Here is a 19,308-nt window from a genome sequence, read left to right on the forward strand (position 1 = left end):
AAAAACTAACTTCAAGTGGAAATTTGCCCATAGGTTCTATCTAATTAAGCCCTGATTTTTTTTTAACTAGTTAGACACAAAGCAAAAGAAATTTGGAAGGAATATATTCTGTTATGTGCAGGACAGGGTTCCACAAGATGACTGGATCAGCATTAGGAATTAAGAACAGCGAAGTCTACAAATGACACGTATCCCTCTCTCATGCAATAGACCTAGATGAGAAAAGCATGGACTGACTTGGCCATTGCCATGCCAGGTCAGCTTCTGAACTTTAACTACTGAGTGGTTTGAGAACTATGGGAACATCTTCTCGGGGTGGGGGTGGTGATCAAAGTAATGGGATAGGTTTGTTGTTTTTTTTTTTTTTTTAAGCAGACTTACAGTGTAAAAACAATTGACCCGATTAATTCTTTAGAAACTTGCTCAACATCTTCCTTTCTGGTTTGTGGATCACGAAGACCTGTTATTAAATCATAAGCTGTTTGCATTCGGAGCAGTTTATGGTTCACATCAGCACAGAGGGTAATGCTGGTTTCATACTCAAAAATAGAAGTAACGTATCCAGGCCAGATGACCAGCCTGCAAATAGAACACGTTAGATGGGATTATCAAACTCCAAGCTCTGAGTATAGAGCAAGTGTCACAGGGCCCTAAAAAGGCACTTGAGAGTCAAGCCGTTTCATCTCTTATTTTTAATAAGAAATGGTCTTTTGAAGGACCTTTCCAATAGAGATTTACCTGCTGTGCTAGTTATACCTAATTTTTGTTAAACCATTTTATCATCAACCACAGGCTTACACATATATACCTACATATGTATGCATGTGAGAATCTATGGGATTTAGATGTATACATTACAAACATTACATGAAACTATTTTATACCAACTTGTGATCGAAGAACTCAGTGGCCTCTTGCTTGTTATAATAGTTGCGACCAACTTGCTTCAAATTCATCTGCTTCAAAATTCTAAAAATTGAAGAATAAGTTTTGTTGAAATAGTATGAATATTAAGCATTTGGTAATACACATGAGGATACATTAGGGGGAAAAATCTGCCAGCAACTTTGTATTACACATAATAAACAGATGTACCTGGTACAAGTAAATTATATTGTGAGGTAGATATTAAGGTCCATTTATCCTCTGTTTTCCCCTCCTTTCCCTTATATACAACAAACTGTCATGGAAAGACCATTAGGATATCCTCCATTCCCAGAAATGAACCAAAACATCTTTTGCAGATGACGTGCCTCCAATTTGGGATATTTGTCCACCACTGTTACTACAAAATAAAAAACCAGTGCATTTGCTCTAGGGAGAAATATGCATAGGCATGCATACTCGATGTATGCTCCTCCTTCCAGGCAGGTCCAGGCACAGGATATGGGGGTAGGCAGGGAGAATACTGAGGATAGGCCACAGAACTTAAGCATGTCTAGGTGAGGGTCAAGTCCCATTTCATCCCCAAGATCCGTTGCCCTCTCAGGATGAGGAGGTGTCAAGAACATGAAATTCTAGGAGCAAATGTCTATGTTCAATGCCACTGACACATGAACACAGTCATATCTCAAGGAAACTAAAGCTTATAAACACACCTTCTAAAGAGAATGTTGTAATAGCGTAAGCAGTCTGGTGAGTTGGGTGAGAGTTCGCTGATGAATTCAATGGTCAGCTTCACAACCTGGTTTTTCAGTAGGCTGACCAATTCCGTTTTCTGAGATAAAGAAAAAACAAGAGGGTCTAGCAGTCCTTCCGAAGACAATAAGCTCATTATTGAACCACAAATCAATAGGTCACCTGGGTATAAAACACACCAGTGTGACACATGCAGGGACAATACAAGACTTATAAGGCTAAAGTGAGGAGTCAGAATTAAACATTTACAACTACTTTTTTTTAACTTAAATGAGCTCCTGTAGATTATCCATTTGGTAAATAGATGTTTATTGAAAAAATATTAAGTCCTTCTAATGTTTTTGCTGAAAGATAAAAACTATTCAATACTTCATCAGCACTTGACCCATATTTGCCTTTGAAAATGTAAAAACATGTATATATTTTGCTCTCAGATTCATTTTAAGCACTGACATAAAAAAAAGCACTGACATGAGGCAGGAGGGAACATCAGTGATAAGCACACATGGCACGTGGGTGTTACAAATCCCATGGGCAAGAGATCTTCAGGTCTCCTCAAATCGTTGTACAAAAATGGTATTTGCTTTAAAACAGTGAAGATGTGAGAGGAAGAGAACAAAGGTCAAGAAAATGTCTAGGGTGACTGGGTGGTTCAATTTGTTAAGCATCTGCCTTTGGCTCAGGTAGTGATCCCAGGTCCTGGGATTGAGCCCCGAGTTGTGCTCCCTGCTCAGTGGGGAGACTGCTTCTCCCTGTTCCTCCGCCCTCTTGCTCATTCTCTCTTGCTCTATCAAGTAAATAAAATTTAAAAAGAAAACATCCAATAACAGTACTTAACCGGCAACAGTAGCTTGTGAGGTAATAATAAAGAGCTCCCATCAAATATATGGCACTCTCCAATAAATGCTTTATGCTGCAAAAGCAATTCTGAACGAACTTTTCCATCCTCGATGTCTGGCATGTAGTCAATGTTGTACTTATATGTGACCTGCTGGGGGCGGGACGTCACTCGGAAATGGTTTGTGAATAGCTTTACAGGTCTACCCAGCGTGCCTGCAAAAATGAATTCACGTGTCAATAATGAAACAAGCAGACTGACTGTACCTAAATAATGTGGACATCCCAATACTGAAAGCCAAAGTTAGGCCAAACAAGGATATTAACCACCAAACACATAAACATTTACATACAGCTGATGTCCAGAGTATGTATCATCCATTTAGAGGAGTCCTCACTCAAGCAGACATTTAGAGAGTTAAAATAGAAGATTAAAATATTTAACAAGAGATCAGAAGAAAGATCTCTAACACAAGGCTTCCAACAGGGGGAGTGGGTGGGGAGCCAGAATAATGTAAATGTTGTAATTATGCTTAGGTTTCTTTTATCTAAAGTCTCAGTGCATTCAAAGAGCTGGGTCATTCTGTCTTAGTGGCTATAAAAGGAAGAGAAAAATGGAGAGTCCATCTAGGACTCTCTAATAGTCTCTGTTTCTGCAAAATCAGGTGCCATTACAACAACGTAAGCAGATTGGGAGGTTACCTCCACTCACAGTGATGGGATGAAGTTTTACACACACTCTTAAACACAAACATGCACAGGTTTCACGTGAACAATTCCCTCAGGCTGGGTCGTTAATGGCCAGCATACCTGTCGTGGACTCTCTAACATGTTCCAAGTACTGTCGGGTATCCACCACATGGTCTCGAAAAATGCCCCCAAAATGCTTTCTCTCCTTCAGTGAGGTTGCCCGCAGTCTAGTCGCCAGCTGGAGTTCCTCTACATGGAAACGGATGTGAAAGCCATGAGTCTTATACAATAAAAAAAGGGAGGAAACATAAAACCACAAAGGACAATATTAAACACCAGCTATTAAGTAAAACTAAGTTGAGGTCGCTGGAGTTAGGAAAGTTAGGACTGTCCAACAATCCAAAGGGTATTTCAGTCATTGGTCACCAGAAAGGGGGAATGGGACCTGGAAACCCCTCTGAACAAGAGCCCACCCCACATCAGTGGCCGGCCTGGCCAGCCCCACATCCATCCCCATGGAATCTGCTTTTGCGCCAGACACTTGTCCGGAGTGCAAGCAGAAACTTTGTCCTTAGCCAGCAGCTTTATAGGCCAATCACTTGGCACCTCACTGCCCTCTCAGGAGCACTGGAAAATGCTGACTGAATAAGCAGTTTATAAAAAAAAAAAGTGCATGAAATTGCCTTTGATACAAAATAACTGAGATGTTCTTTTTAACAGCTACTGGAAAAGGCTCTATTTTTTAATTACATTGAAATATGCGTACAGACTTTACGAGGCACCATTTGGAGGACAAGACAAAGCAGTCTTTCAAATACCCTGAAAGAGGGGATTTATGAAGATGGAGGAGTAGGGTCCTCACCTCACCAGGTCCCCAACTTCCCGACAGAACTTCCAAACCATCCTGAACACCTACGAATGTGACCTGAGATTTAAAGAGAGAACAGCCGGAACTCTACAGAGAGAAAAGTTTTGGCTTCTAACAAGACAAGACAGGAAGGGGGAAAGGGAAAGGGAGAAAGGGAAAGGGGAAAAGGGAGAAAGGGGGAAAGGGGGAAAAGGGGAAAGGGGGAAAGGGGGAAAGGGGGAAAAGGAGAAAGGGGGAAAAGGGGAAAGGAGGAAAGGGGGAAAAGGAAAGGGAAAGGGAAAGGGAAAAGGAAAGGGAAAGGGAAAGGGAAAGGGAAAGGGAAAGGGAAAAGGAAAGGGAAAGGGAAAGGAAGGAAGAAGCCTGGGGCAGGTGGGGGGGTGGGGAGCTGCAGGCCAGAGGAGATGGCTCCAGCCTGGCGGGAAAGCCTGGGCGCCCCTAGAGCCCAGCCCCGGAGAGGAGGGGTGTCGGGCTGAACCCCAGGAGGGGCGGCGGAGCCCCCAGGTTCCTGGGGTCACTAGCAGACGAGGCACGCCCGGGGCAGAGCGCCCCAGGCCCGCGGGCCCAGCTCGGGACAGCGCTGGAGCCGCAGGCGGCGGGGCCTCAGGGAGAAGCAGGGGGGCAGGCGGGGGCTCCGGGCGGGCGGGGCGCTGCACCTGCTGCCTTCGGGCGCCCGCCGCGGCCCCGGGAGCGCGGTGCAGGCAGCACAGGCCCCGGAGCCCAGGGCCCGGGGGACACGGCCGAGGTCCTGCCTCCCCCCGGGGCGGGTGGAGGCTTCACAACTGCAGAATTAAGATCTCATCAGGCTGAAGTTAAAAATCAATTAAATGAGGTGCAATCCAAATTGGGGGTCCTAATGGCAAGGCATAAGGTGCTGGAAGAAAGAATGAGCAACACAGAAGACTCCTTGATGGCAAGGAAGGAAGCTGAGGAAAACAGAGAAAAACAATGAAAGGACCACGAGGAAAGGTTAAGGGAAATACATGACAGCTTCAGAAGGAAGAATTACGTATCACTGGGGTTCCAGAGAGCACCCAGAAGGACAGAGGGCCAGAAAGCATATTTAAACAAATCCAAGCTGAGAGCTTCCCTAATTCAGGAGGGGAATAGGCACTCAGACCCAGGAGATAGAGTGGTCCTCCCCCCAAATCAATAAAAACCGTTCAACACCTCAACACTTAATAGTGAAACTTGCAAATTCTATAGAAAAAGAGAAAATCTGTAAAGTAGATAGAGGCAGCAGATTCTTAACGAATATGGGGAGAATTGTTACATTAATAGCAGACCTCTCCTCAGAGACCTGGGAGGCCAGAAAGGGCTGGCGGGATTGATTCAGGGTCCTAGATGAGAAGAACATGCAGGCAAGAAAACTCTATCCAGCAAGGCTCTCATTCAGAATAGAAGGAGAGATAAAGAGCTTCCAAGATAGGCAGAAACTGCAAGAATATGTGACCACCAAACCAGCTCTGCAAGAAATATTAAGGAGTATCATAGGAAAATTAACATGCTTCCAGAAAATTTGTTCAGGTTTAAGTGAGCAGTTGAGATAGAAATGATTTATATATGCTGTGATTTAGTCTACGGGTTTATTTGAAAATTAGTCACCATGCAGTCTGTTTTTATAGTGTATGCATAATGATTGTACTATATAGGAAGGATGACGTGGTGTTACATTATCCCTAATAGGAACAACGCTTTTAACTGTTAAAGAGTAATCTTGCTTTCCTCAGGAGGGGGGAAAAAACCAACTCTACAGAGCTCCAGACATTCTGTACAATCCCTTAGAGGATGGGGCTTCTGCACACACTTTTGGTCAAAGAAGAGACTAAGGGCACATCTTTTGAAAACATTCTAATGAAATGACTCATAAACCCATTCCACCTATAACTGTAATTTAACTCAAATACCAATAACTAGAGCTTGGCTCAGCAGGGATTCCTTAGAGCGAGGCATAAAGCCTTGTGAAGGAAGCTGGGATATGCCACCCCAAAATATATATGTATATATATTTTTGGAAAGAGGAATCCAGAAACAAATCTTAGTGTTAATGTCTTCCCATATATTTACCTTTCCAGTTTGCCGCCCTTGATAGCCTAAAACTGCTTTTCTTTAGGCTATCATTTTTTCTACAAATGTATTATTGTTCTTTGCTGAAGACGCTATAAAGCCGACAGTTTTAAGCTGCTGCTTTGAGTTCCTCTTTATTTTTGATTTCTTCGGTGTGATGTGCACTGCAAACCTTTATAAATTTTTTCTTTTGATGATATCCTCTTGGTAATGAGTCCCCCCGGGGAGAACCTAAGATGGGTAGATGTGGAGTTTAGCCTCCCCCAACACCAGCACTCATTCTAGTTGTATCCTCATTGGAAGAACGCAGGCAAAAATGAACTCTTTGCTTGGTTGGCAATTAGCCTGGGGCTGGCCATCCCAGAGATGCAGCTGCCTACATGAGATTGTGAACTTATTGCGTCAGCTACACTGGTAGACTTTCTCCTAATATACTGAACACTGGAATCCTCAAATAAAAACCCCAAAAGATCCAAGGTCTTTCTTTCATGCAGAAAGGATTCTGTACATCAAGAACCAGGCATGTTGAGGTTTTCAACCTAAGAATCACTTGCTTTACATGGCGGTAACGTGCTTTTTATATGAAGAAATAAGAACCATTTACTTAATATCATATAGCTAGTTTTCTATCAGATTATCTTGTTTCTCACGAAACAGATTTTATACCATCTATATTTAAAGCAGGCTATTGAAAGAACTTCAATCCTATTCATCAATTACTGCTTTTTGGATTGATACTTAGTAGATAGGAATTCTTTCAGAAATTACATATGGCACATAATCCATATGTCACTGTTTTTTGTGAATCTGGGTATCTGGATCTCTCAGACATCCATCTCCAAGTATCTCATAGGCCTGGATTTTCTGTCCTTTTTCTCTCTGCAGCCTATATTCCTGCTTTTACTTACAAAAGATATAAGTATCCCATCCCTGATTCTTATATTTTAATCAGGTAATGATTATTGACTATCAAATATTGTCATCAACAACATAATGTGTTCTATTTGCCCCTTTCCAAAGACAGATCTTAATAAATTACAAGTAAATAACAAGAACACAAGTCTCATTAGTCACAGTGGTGCTTCACAATTAAACACAAGATGTATCATCAATAAAATCCATGTTTTTCCATATTAACTTGAGAGGGATAAATTGTTCATAGTGAAATATGAAAGCAACATATGGGGAAATTGACAGGGCTGCACCGGTTAAACAAAGTTTGTTCAAATAAAAAGATTAAATCATAGATTAATCTGCTTAGAAATATGAAGAGGATACTTAGTATTTACATAGCAAATGATAAAACTGACATAGAGAAAAAGTCATTTGTACAGAAACTTGTAAAGAGCTTGAAAACCTGTTATATACCAAATATTGTTAGGTCGGTCATTTCTGAAATTTTATATTTAAAATTTTTTTGTTATTAGACACAAGTGCATCAAACACAGCTTTGACAAACATTTGTTTAGCAAACAATTAAAATGTATGTGATCCTATAAACAACATCTAGGCCAAGAAAAAGAACATTGCCTTACTCAAGAAACCCTCAAGCAATCACTTTCCATCATTCTGCAAGAACCCTATCATAACTTAGTAATAATTTCCTTATTCTGTTTGTTTTACTATCAGGTGTACATCCCAAAGAATGAAGTTTAGATTTACCTGTTCTTAACTACCCCCCAAAAATCACATTATATGTATTTCTATGTCTTACATCTTTATCACAATTTATCATAAGATGCAGTTATGTTCTTGAGTGTGGTTGTGGTTAAATTATTGTTATAGGTCTTAATTATAATATTGTAATGATAATACCACACTCTATGCATTCTGTTGTTGAAAAATGTTTGGATATTACTCCCTACTGTCAAACTATTTTGAACAATGCTTTTCTGAAAATTATACATACATTTGGGTACATGCGGATATGAGTTTCTCAGGGGTTAAGATACAGTAGGTCACAGTTTATGTTTATTCCAGTCCTACGTAGATTAAGAATAAAGTGCTTCCCAAAATGTTGGTATTATGACGCTATTTAATTTAAAGATAAATGTTTTATTTTTGCTTCATAAATAAAATTACTATAGGTTTGGGGAAAAAACTTTAAAATACAGACTACAGTTTCTTTGTATATATTTTACTAAAAGTTAATCTAAACTTGTGGAATGATGGATAGTTCTTAGGAATATGTATAGAAAGTTGATCCATAATTGAACATGTTTTTTTTTAAATTAATTTTTATTGGTGTTCAATTTACCAACATACAGAAAAACACCCAGTGCTCATCCCGTCAAGTGTCCACCTCAGTGCCCGTCACCCATTCCCCTCCAACACCCGCCCTCCTCCCCCCTTCCACCACCCCTAGTTCGTTTCCCCGAGTTAGGAGTCTTTATGTTCTGTCTCCCTTCCTGATATTTCCCAACATTTCTTCTCCCTTCCTTTATATTCCCTTTCACTATTATTTATATTCCCCAAATGAATGAGAACATACACTGCTTGTCCTTCTCCGATTGACTTATTTCACTCAGCATAATACCCTCCAGTTCCATCCACGTTGAAGCAAATGGTGGGTATTTGTCGTTTCTAATCGCTGAGTAATATTCCATTGTATACATAAACCACATCTTCTTTATCCATTCATCTTTCGATGGACACCGAGGCTCCTTCCACAGTTTGGCTATTGTGGCCATTGCTGATAGAAACATCGGGGTGCAGGTGTCCCGACGTTTCGTTGCATCTGAATCTTTGGGGTAAATCCCCAACAGTGCAATTGCTGGGTCGTAGGGCAGGTCTATTTTTAACTCTTTGAGGAACCTCCACACAGTTTTCCAGAGTGGCTGCACCAGTTCACATTCCCACCAACAGTGTAAGAGGGTTCCCTTTTCTCCGCATCCTCTCCAACATTTGTTGTTTCCTGCCTTGTTAATTTTCCCCATTCTCACTGGTGTGAGGTGGTATCTCATTGTGGTTTTGATTTGTATTTCCCTGATGGCAAGTGATGCAGAGCATTTTCTCATGTGCATGTTGGCCATGTCCATGTCTTGCTCTGTGAGATTTCTCTTCATGTCTTTTGCCCATTTCATGATTGGATTGTTTGTTTCTTTGGTGTTGAGTTTAATAAGTTCTTTATAGATTTTGGAAACTAGCCCTTTATCTGATATGTCGTTTGCAAATATCCTCTCCCATTCTGTAGGTTGTCTTTTAGTTTTTTTGACTGTATCCTTTGCTGTGCAAAAGCTTCTTATCTTGATGAAGTCCCAATAGTTCATTTTTGCTTTTGTTTCTTTTGCCTTTGTTGATGTACCTTGCAAGAAGTTACTGTGGCCGAGTTCAAAAAGGGTGTTGCCTGTGTTCTCCTCTAGGATTTTGATGGACTCTTGTCTCACATTTAGATCTCTCATCCATTTTGAGTTTATCTTTGTGTATGGTGAAAGAGAGTGGTCCAGTTTCATTCTTCTGCATGTAGATGTCCAATTTTCCCAACTTTTTTCCCAATTTTCCCAATTTTTTTCTGTATGTTGGTAAATTGAACACCATTTATTGAAGAGACTGTCTTTCTTCCAATGGATAGTCTTTCCTCCTTTATCGAATATTAGATGACCATACATTTCAGGGTCCACTTCTGGGTTCTCTATTCTGTTCCATTGATCTATGTGTCTATTTTTGTGCCAGTACCACACTGTCTTGATGACCACAGCTTTGTAGTACAACCTGAAATCTGGCATTGTGATGCCCCCAGCTATGGTTTTCTTTTTTAAAATTCCCCTGGCTATTCGGGGTCTTTTCTGATTCCGCACAATGAACATGGTTTTAATGCCAAAATAAATTAGTAAAGACGTGATCATTTGATTCTTATGTCTTTGTTTTTTATTTGTTTATTTATTTTTTATTGGTGTTCAATTTGCCCACATATAGCATAACACCCAGTGCTCATCCCATCAAGTGTCCCGCTCAGTGCCCGTCACCCAGTCACCCCCACCCCTTGCCCACCTCCCATTCTACCACCCCTTGTTCGTTTCCCAGAGTTAGGAGTCTCTCATGTTCTGTCTCCCTTTCTGATATTTCCCACTCATGTTTATGATTCTTATGTCTTTGAAATGTACTGTACTTACCCCAGAAATTTCTTTCCGAAAAGATATAATAAATTATTTAAAGCATTTAAAATTTTTTCTCTGTGCATTTCCAAATGGGCTTAACTAGGAAATTATTCAACTTTTTCAGAATAGCTGACATGATTAGCTCTATATGATTTCTGATCACTTAAAGTTTGGTAATTTAAGGATAATTTATAATTCTCTAGAAATCCACAAGTTTCTTTAAATTCAGATGTTCACTTATATTTTTATCACAAAATTCCTTCATCTCCCAGGGAACTACCAATCAAAGATAGAGTCAAGGATATATTTTAATGTAATTATAAAACTAAAGGTTCTAGTTTTACAACTCTAACAATATTTATCAAGCGAAGTGAAATAGAATAGTCAATAAATTAGTCTACTAGAATTATTTTAGATTGACAGATGATTTAATTTGGTATCATATCTCAATCATTTACATATGCACGCATGTGTACATGTATATATCAAAGAATTAAGTCACAGTTCAGTGTTTTGATTTTATCTTCATGAGAGAGCTATAGACTATACTCTTGAACATCTACTTAACTTGAACAATCTACTTAAATAAACTGACTCCTCTAATTATTTACAGTATACAACAGTATTGTCCCCTCTATGTTCCTTTTATGTAAAATCTATGTCTAATCACTGTGCATAAAAGAAAATGTATGGTACAGAATTTGATGACAGTGAAAAATAAGAAGTTTAAAATGATCCCTCCTGTCTAGACACCATTTGAATCGTAGGCACTTGTTGTGATACCATGTCACTGTCTTGTCAGCAGGCACAAATGTCTGATACCAACTGTCATTTCATTGGAAAATAATATCCCTTTAAAATTTTTCAATCAAGAACTTGCTGAAATTTTATTTTATTTTTATGTTTATTTTTTTTTAGAACTTGCTGAAATTTTAGGGGAAAACATCAGAACATGGTTCTTCCTTTAAGTACCAATCAATTTTCAGAATAACTCCAAATTTCTTAAAATTGTGTCTGCTTTTATTTAACATATAACTTTACTTTTATAAATCTTTCTTCTCTTACATATGACTCCCCAAGAATTACATCTTTAGTCTTCTGCTTTTTGAATATAATATATAGTAATTCCCAATGAATCACTTATTTCTCTACTTTCAATTTTATACTTAAAAAATAATTGGGAAATTTAATATAAAAATAAGCTCCTTTCTAAGGCCATGTTTGCCTGTTTTGACACCTTGCTATATGTTTCATCAATTCCTTAAACTCAACATGTGGAATTGGACTAGAACTTCAACCTTGGTTAGGAGGAAATAACAAAAACAAAACAAAACAAAACAAAACAAAAAAACCTCTTCTGTGTTAAACAATTAGCAGACAAAACATAAGTAACATTTTTCAAATACTGGACAACAAGCAACATAGGACTATGACCCCTGGCATAAGTGAACCACAAAAAAGATGAGCCCTTCAATTGTACCAAACAACAAAGGAGGGTTAGCTGTAATGGAATCAAGCCATCTTGCCAAGTTGCAGAGATAGAGACCAAATTTTGGGAGCAGTCAAGAAAACTAGATTTGACAGGTCAGAATAAGAGAGCGGAGTGGGTAGTTGCAGAGACACACAACTCTGTAAAACCTCAAAGAATCTCCCAATTCTGTCACTGAGTATTGCTCTGTACATTTCATGAGAAGAAAATACCAGAAGCCTTGGAAAGAGCTACAGGAAAGGAGTAGAAAAGTTCCTGGAGCTCTCACAGGGCTGAGGATAACTCATGTGTCCACTTGCCAGTGTGGAAAGATCTAGTGATACACAGGGCATTAAGTAGAGTCCTCAGGATACTGCCTTAGTTTTGAAGCTAAATTAAGTATAAAAATTTCCCAAGACTTTTCTTACCAAGCTTAAAAACAAAGGACTTGGTATATTAACAGAGCATACATTCATGTAATTGGATTGCTAGAAAATGAAGGACACAGAGTAAGAACAAAATATTTGAATAACAAATAGCCAGAATTTTCCCAAGTTGCTAAAAAGTATATACACACAGATTCAGGAAAAATAAGAGTCCAAAGTAGTATAAAAAAGTAAAGCAGGCTACGGAGCCTGGCTGGCTCAGTCAGTGGAGCGAGGGACTCCTGACCTCAGGGTTGTAAATTCAAGTGAAATATTTGTAACACATATATGTGATAAAGGACATGTAAGTTGAATATCTAAATAATCTTACTACTCCTTAGTATGAAACCAAGTAACTTAATTAAAATGGGGTTTTGATTTTATCATACATTTCACCATAGAAGATAAACGAACGGAAAATACACAGGAAAGGACGCTCAACATCATTAGTCATTAGGAAAACACAAACCAGATCACATATGATAGCACTACATGCTCAGCAGAATGGCTGAAATTAATAAAACCAATAATACTAAGTTTTGTTGAAGATGAGGGACAAAATGATTGTAAGAAATGAAATGTGCCACTGCACTTTGGAGAGTGGTTTGGCAGTTTCTCAGAAAGTTAAACTTGACTTTCCTAATGATCCAGCAATTTCTCTTATAGGCACTTACCCAACAAAAATGAAAATATATGTTTACACAAAGAACTATATTTGAATCTTTAACACAGCTTTATAAATAATAGCCAAAACCTGGGCATAAAAACAAACATCAGAGAATACTGCTCAAAGGTGAGAGGGAATGTACATTCATACAAAAGGCAGAGGAAATAAGAAGGTAGTAGGGAACATTTGAGTCCACAGACATCACACAGACAAAGACATATGGAGGGGTGAGAGGACGTGGCATTCAGTAAGTACCTATTAGATAATTGGATAAGTTACTGTTTCTCTTGTATTTGAGTCATTTGGTTTGAACATTGAGTCAGAAGATACAGGCAGCTCATGGTAGGATTCAGAATCTGATTTTCTTGTAATATTTATAAGTATTTTGACAGGGTAAGGAAAAATCTTGCACAATTGTTATGATGATTAAGTGTTTAACTGTGAAGACACAACAGTGTCTGGGACAAAGTAACCACTGCATAAATGCATGCTATTGTAATTATTAGGCCAAATAGATTTGTCTTTTAGAAAGATCTCTCATCCCAGAGTGTACAGGACACGTATGAGTGGATGCAGTTACACGCTGGGAAATAGTGGCAAGGCATTTTCAATCATTTACAATGGAGATATTGAAATCCTGAAGCATCTTCTGTCTTGCCTGGACACCTGGAATGTTCATCATTCTCTCCTGCTATGGTAAACTATCAAATCCTATCAATTTTTCTAGATGCATGTGAAAGTTTATATTTTTCAGTGAAGCTCATCTACACCACCATAATTTCAACATCATCTCTCCTTCGTAATATTATTCCATTGACTCGATACTTTTAGTGTTTATAACTCCATCTATTATATATATAATTTACATATTGATGATCTCTATCCAGTGACATAAGACAGTAAAGTAATGATTATGTTATGAATTCTAATGATTATGAACTACAAAGCAATGGCAGGTAAAACTTTTAAAATAATTTTCTTTGAAAAAATTAATTGTATCCACAAAAATATTTAGATTTTCAGTATTTAATTTAAAAAAACCTGCCTTTTTCTCAAAGGAACAGCATTGAATTAGTTATTATAATGGAAAAGAAAAGAGTAGGTGAACTATGGATAACAATCAATCATTTGAACTAAAATAATTAATGATTTTGATATATTTTCATCGATAGAGAACAGAGATTTCAATAGACTGAAGTTTCCTTAAAAAAAAAAAGAAGGGAACCCTGGGTGGCGCAGGGGTTTGGCGCCTGCCTTTGGCCCAGGGAGTGATCCTGGAGACCCAGGATCGAATCCCACGTCGGGCTCCCGGTGCATGGAGCCTGCTTCTCCCTCTGCCTGTGTCTCTGCCTCTCTCTCTCTGTGACTATCATAAATAAATAAAAATTAAAAAAAAAAGATGATTTTAGTCAAGTAAGTCAGGTGAGCTATAACTGCTATATAATTCTAGAAAAAAATAATGAATTCAAGATTTTTAATTTTTAAAATGTAGTTTGATTAAACAGCAATTCTGGCACAAATATTTTTGTTATGGTAAAATACACATACAATTTACCATTTTAACCACTTTCAAATGTGAAATTTAGCATTTACTTTACATTCACAATGTGTGAAAACCATCACTTCTATCTAGCTCCAAACATTTCTATCAACCCCGAAAGAAACCAACTATTATCTTCCCATCACTTCGTGCCCAGCCCAGCCCCTGGCAACCACAGATCTTCTTCCTGTCTCTATGTATGTGTCAGGGTGGATTTTTGATATAAATGGAATCATATAATATGTAACTTTTATGACTGGTTTCTTTCCCTCATTATAAAGTTTTCAAGCTTGATCCGTGTTGTAGCATGTGCTAGGACTTCATTATTTCTATGGCTGAATAATATTCTTTGTATGTATTATGTCACATTCTGTTTATCTGTTCCTCAGTTGGTGGATATTTGCATCCTTTCTACCTTTTGGCTATTGTGAATTTTGCTATGAACATCTACATACAATTTTTTGTTTGAGTAATAGTTTTCATTCTTTTGAGCAGATACCTAGGAGTGAAATTGCTGGGTCATATTGCCATTCTCTGTTTAATTTACTAATCATAAATCTTTCTATTAAGATGTATTCTTTGCTGTGTTGATATTATGGCTAGGGAATCTGATAGAGATTATATATATATGTGCAGGTACAACTTCACATACCAATTATTACTGTAACATATAGAGAGATATGTATCACAGATATGTGTATACATGTGTATATACATATATATGTCATATATGATAGGCCTGAAAAGTAATCTATGTTAATAGAAAATGTTTTCCTCATAATATGTATTATTAACTATAATGCTATTGATTAATGACTATATGCCAGATTTTGTATTAAGTACTAAGATTTTGAACATGAATAAGTCACCTTATACATGGTTCTTGCCTTAAAAAAATTAAATCTAAATGAATACAGAAAAAAATACAGGAGAGCTAGGGAGAAACGAAAGGTAAGTCTGATCCATAATGGGACAGATAAAAATCTTGTATGCGTTTAGAATTGAAAAACAAAATTTATGTGGCCTTTCAATCTGAAGATGCTTATATGAGGGGAGGATCTATTTAATAAGATCATTCTATTGCCAAGTTTCTAAAACATCAAGAGCCAGGGCAAATGAAAGTTGGATGGCTTTGGAAACTAAAATAAACTAGCAAATTGTACTTACTGAACCTGGATCCAAACTGTATTCTGCCAATCTCCTCTGAAGCTGGGAACTGACTTTTCTGTATACTGGTTTCCAACATGGAATCACATTTCAGTTAGGTCCCCACCCAGATGGAAGCACAGATGCAGTAGTGGCTGAAAGATTCTTTTGAAACTAATAAGCTGGATTTCCTTGAGATTCAGGAACACTACATGAAAAGGTTTCCAACTTTGGATTTCTCGCAACTTTGTATCTCTCCTGCTGTTCCCTATGAAACTAGGAGAAGATACTAGAGTAGATTATGTGGTTCAGATCATTTTACCACCCTGGTGAAGTTAAAATCCATAGCAGATGGATTTCAAATAAGCCTTCCACCTCAATACTGCATCTCAGTCTTCCAATCCAGATGTATATATTAGTACTCTTGATGCAATCACTAAAAGAAGTACTTACAGCTGTATAATCAGCTGCAAAATAACTTGGTGTAATTCACATGACTGGTTTATTTATTTATTTTTTAAGATTTTATTTATTCATTAGAGACAGAGACAGAGACAAGAGAGAGAGAGAGGCGGAGACACAGGCAGAGGGAGAAGCAGGCTCCATGCCAGGAGCCCGACGCAGGACTCGATCCCGGGACTCCAGGACCACGCCCTAGGCCAAGGGCAGGCACTAAACCGCTGAGCCATCCAGGGATCCCCACATGACTGGTTTATGACCAGCAACATCTCTGTCAAAATGACCATTGTGTGACTATTTAAATATTTTGGTTTTACTAGATTCTTCCCCTCAGGTGTTTAATAACTATCAAACAAGAATGAAGAGCTGGGGGGATCCCTGGGTGGCGCAGTGGTTTAGCGCCTGCCTTTGGCCCAGGGCGCGATCCTGGAGACCCGGGATCGAATCCCACGTCGGGCTCCCGGTGCATGGAGCCTGCTTCTCCCTCTGCCTGTGTCTCTGCCTCTCTCTCTCTCTCTTTGTGACTATCATAAATAAATAAAAATTAAAAAAAAAAAAAAGAATGAAGAGCTGGGTAAAATGGTGAAAAACTTCAAAGAGGTGGCCAGCATCCCTGACTTGGTTTATGTATACAAATTCTGACATGGGGGAACCCTGGGTGGCGCAGTGGTTTAGCGCCTGCGTTAGACCCAGGGCGCAATCCTGGAGACCCAGGATCAAATCCCACGTCGGGCTCCCGGTGCATGGAGCCTGCTTCTCCCTCTGCCTATGTCTCTGCCTCTCTCTCTCTCTCTGTATGACTATCATAAATAAATAAAAATTAAAAAAAAATTTAAAAAAACAAATTCTGACATGGGCATATAATAAATAAGTAGCATCTATAAGCATTTTGTATACAGATAGAGAATGTTGCTATTACCTGTTTATATTTTTTCTTTCTCTTGATTGAATGAAAGTTACTTAAGGAGAGTTTGTTTTTTTTTCTTTTTTCTTTTTTTATCCCAAACCCCACAAAAGTCCAACCTACTGGTGATAGATAAATGATCAATTAAGAATGAGTGAATTCAGATGAAAATTCTAGGTATCTTAATGGTTTCTAGTGATGACTTTCAGGTTCATGTATCTAAACTCTTCTTTCCATTTTCAGACAACATGCTATTTATAATGGGCTTATTCATACTACATTGATATTAATCTTTTACCAGAATGATTTAATCATTAATGATTAAAAATGATTTTTTTGTATAAAACATTTAATGTTAACCTACAACACAATGGGAACTTTTATGAAAAAAATTTAAAGTACACTAGATTTCTTCAGTAAATTATCACTTAAACTATTCAGGCGCAGTACCAAGTTGGGACACTGCATCTTTTGTGGAGGGATTTCCTGTTTGCTGCATTCCTCACAAGTCCTAAAAAAAAAAAAAAAAAAAAGAAACAGTTGCAAAGTGGAGCTCCTTGTTCAAGCACCAGGTAATACTCCCCTGATTTTGCATTCTGGGGGTTATCACTCTTTCCTCCCACAGTTATTTTCTGAAACTCTTTCCTTGGCCTTGGCACCATTAGCAATTTTCATAATGACTGCTCAGCTGAAGATTCTAGGTTCCTTATTATTTTTTAAGAGATATTCTCTGATCATTTTTTGTCCAAACATCACAGTGGAGGCAAGCAAGGACAAAAGAAGTATTTGCTGCAGGAAATTCTGCAGAAGTGGAAGAAAAGACCAGAAATGCCCCACTAACTGCAGAAATTCAACGGACTCCAACTGGGTATCTTTGCTTGGTCATTTCCCATGTCATTCAGTTGAATCTACAACGTCAGTTTTGGGATGCAGAAGAGAACTTGAAACAAGTGTTTTTTTTTTTTTTTTAGGCTGATGGCTTGCTGTTTGATAAACAGCTGAAACAACCCGGAGGTGATCTGGAAATGAGCGAATCCTTGCAGATCATCGGCTTCTCAGTATTTTCTCCCTTGCAGGTCCCATGGAGTTCCGAGGTCCTTGGGAGTAACAGATTGTACTGGCTTTAAGTGACAAAATGTGCATCCTTCCTGGAGGAGGAAGGGAGATGACACCTATGCAGCAGCCCTACGGTAAGGAGACAGGAATGGGGTCTGAGCAAAGCAGGCTTGTTTCCACATGGACTAGGAAGGAACATGTGCTTCAGATAAAACTTCCTGAAACCTAAAGTAAATGGGTAGGCCATCCCAAGAACCGTACCGACATACACTTTTTCTTAACAGTCTGGCATCTGACCTCCTTCCCTGAACAAGTATTGAAAGGCCAAGAGACATAACGTGCACGTTGTAGAATAAGATGCAGACTGAATTAAGGAAAAAGTTTTACAACTTCCCAAAGATGTGTGGGCAAAACACCCAAAACAATACCCAACCTAGAGAAGGCCCTTAAAATCCTGCCCTTCTGTGTACTGCCGGGGAAATAGCTATGAGTTTGACAGGGAGGGAGACTCAAAGTTATGTGGGAAAATTCCTCTTTGCATGGTTGTAAGCATGAAGCAGACTTCACATAAGGCTGAATAGAGAACATGCTTTATCCTGGTATCCATTCCAGATACCTTTCATGCCAATAGACAGTGACTTCCCACTCATCTGGCCTTGAGGCAGCAGTAAACAAAATGGAATAATCGGCAGCGAGGAGCAGAATTAAATTAAATTTTCCTAGAGATGGTGTTTTAGACATCTGTGCCAAGACCACTGGGTAATTCCCGGGCTCCCTAGGTGGTGCCTTGTGAGGTTCCTTATTCTGTCCCTTACCCATGTTTACCCCAACCACTGTGGGATGCAGAGGAGAAGCCACGTACATCACTGCTACCTAAAAGAGAAAGAGTTGCCCTTAGATTTTAGGGAAGCAAGAGAGAAAGCCTTTGGAGACTGCAAATCTACCACGTTATGTTTTATCTTGATATGAAGCCTGGCCTCAAAGCATGCTAGGCTCCAGTTACTTCAGTAGGTTGCTGTGTTACAAGTCTGCACCAGTCTAGCTATAGAACACTTTGGAATATTTGCCAGCTCATGCTGACATCTGTTAATAATACATGGCATGACCCATGTACCCATTACCATAAACTCAACCAAAGAAGGGACATCCATCCAGAGGTTAAAAAACCCCTATTACCTCAAAACAGCAATAGAGGGAGAGGATTAAAACCTGCCTCCAGCAGGTGGCTATATCAGAAACTAACTGTACCTTCCAGCAGTTTACACACACCTGGAGTTCTGTCTTGGCTCCCTTCAAGGTTTCTAGTTCTATCCTTGAACCACCACCACCACCACCACCACCCACTTCTCCCACTGATACAGGCAGGGCACCATCATGGGGTTCTGCTGGTTCTACCATTGACCCTGCTAGTCCTTTGATAAGGCACCAAGATTGGCAATTCAGGAACAC

The 19,308-nt window shown here is 38.9% G+C and overlaps 1 protein-coding gene across 1 annotated transcript; it reads right to left on the reverse strand.

Annotated features, from left to right (window-relative positions):
* Window positions 1-294: 294 nt before the first annotated feature.
* Window positions 295-19,257, reverse strand: LOC140597589 (piwi-like protein 3). Its single transcript, XM_072746437.1, has 7 exons — window positions 19,108-19,257; window positions 18,675-18,732; window positions 3,286-3,414; window positions 2,477-2,691; window positions 1,599-1,717; window positions 889-969; window positions 295-579 (listed from the first exon to the last, which is right to left on the reverse strand). Exons 1-7 carry the CDS (start codon window positions 19,255-19,257, stop codon window positions 378-380), a joined length of 954 nt encoding a protein of 317 aa, XP_072602538.1. The 3' UTR covers window positions 295-377.
* Between the last annotated feature and the right edge of the window lie 51 nt (window positions 19,258-19,308).

The sequence above is a fragment of the Vulpes vulpes genome, unplaced genomic scaffold (assembly GCF_048418805.1).
Source record: "Vulpes vulpes isolate BD-2025 unplaced genomic scaffold, VulVul3 u000000822, whole genome shotgun sequence".
Lineage (NCBI taxonomy): Eukaryota > Metazoa > Chordata > Mammalia > Carnivora > Canidae > Vulpes > Vulpes vulpes.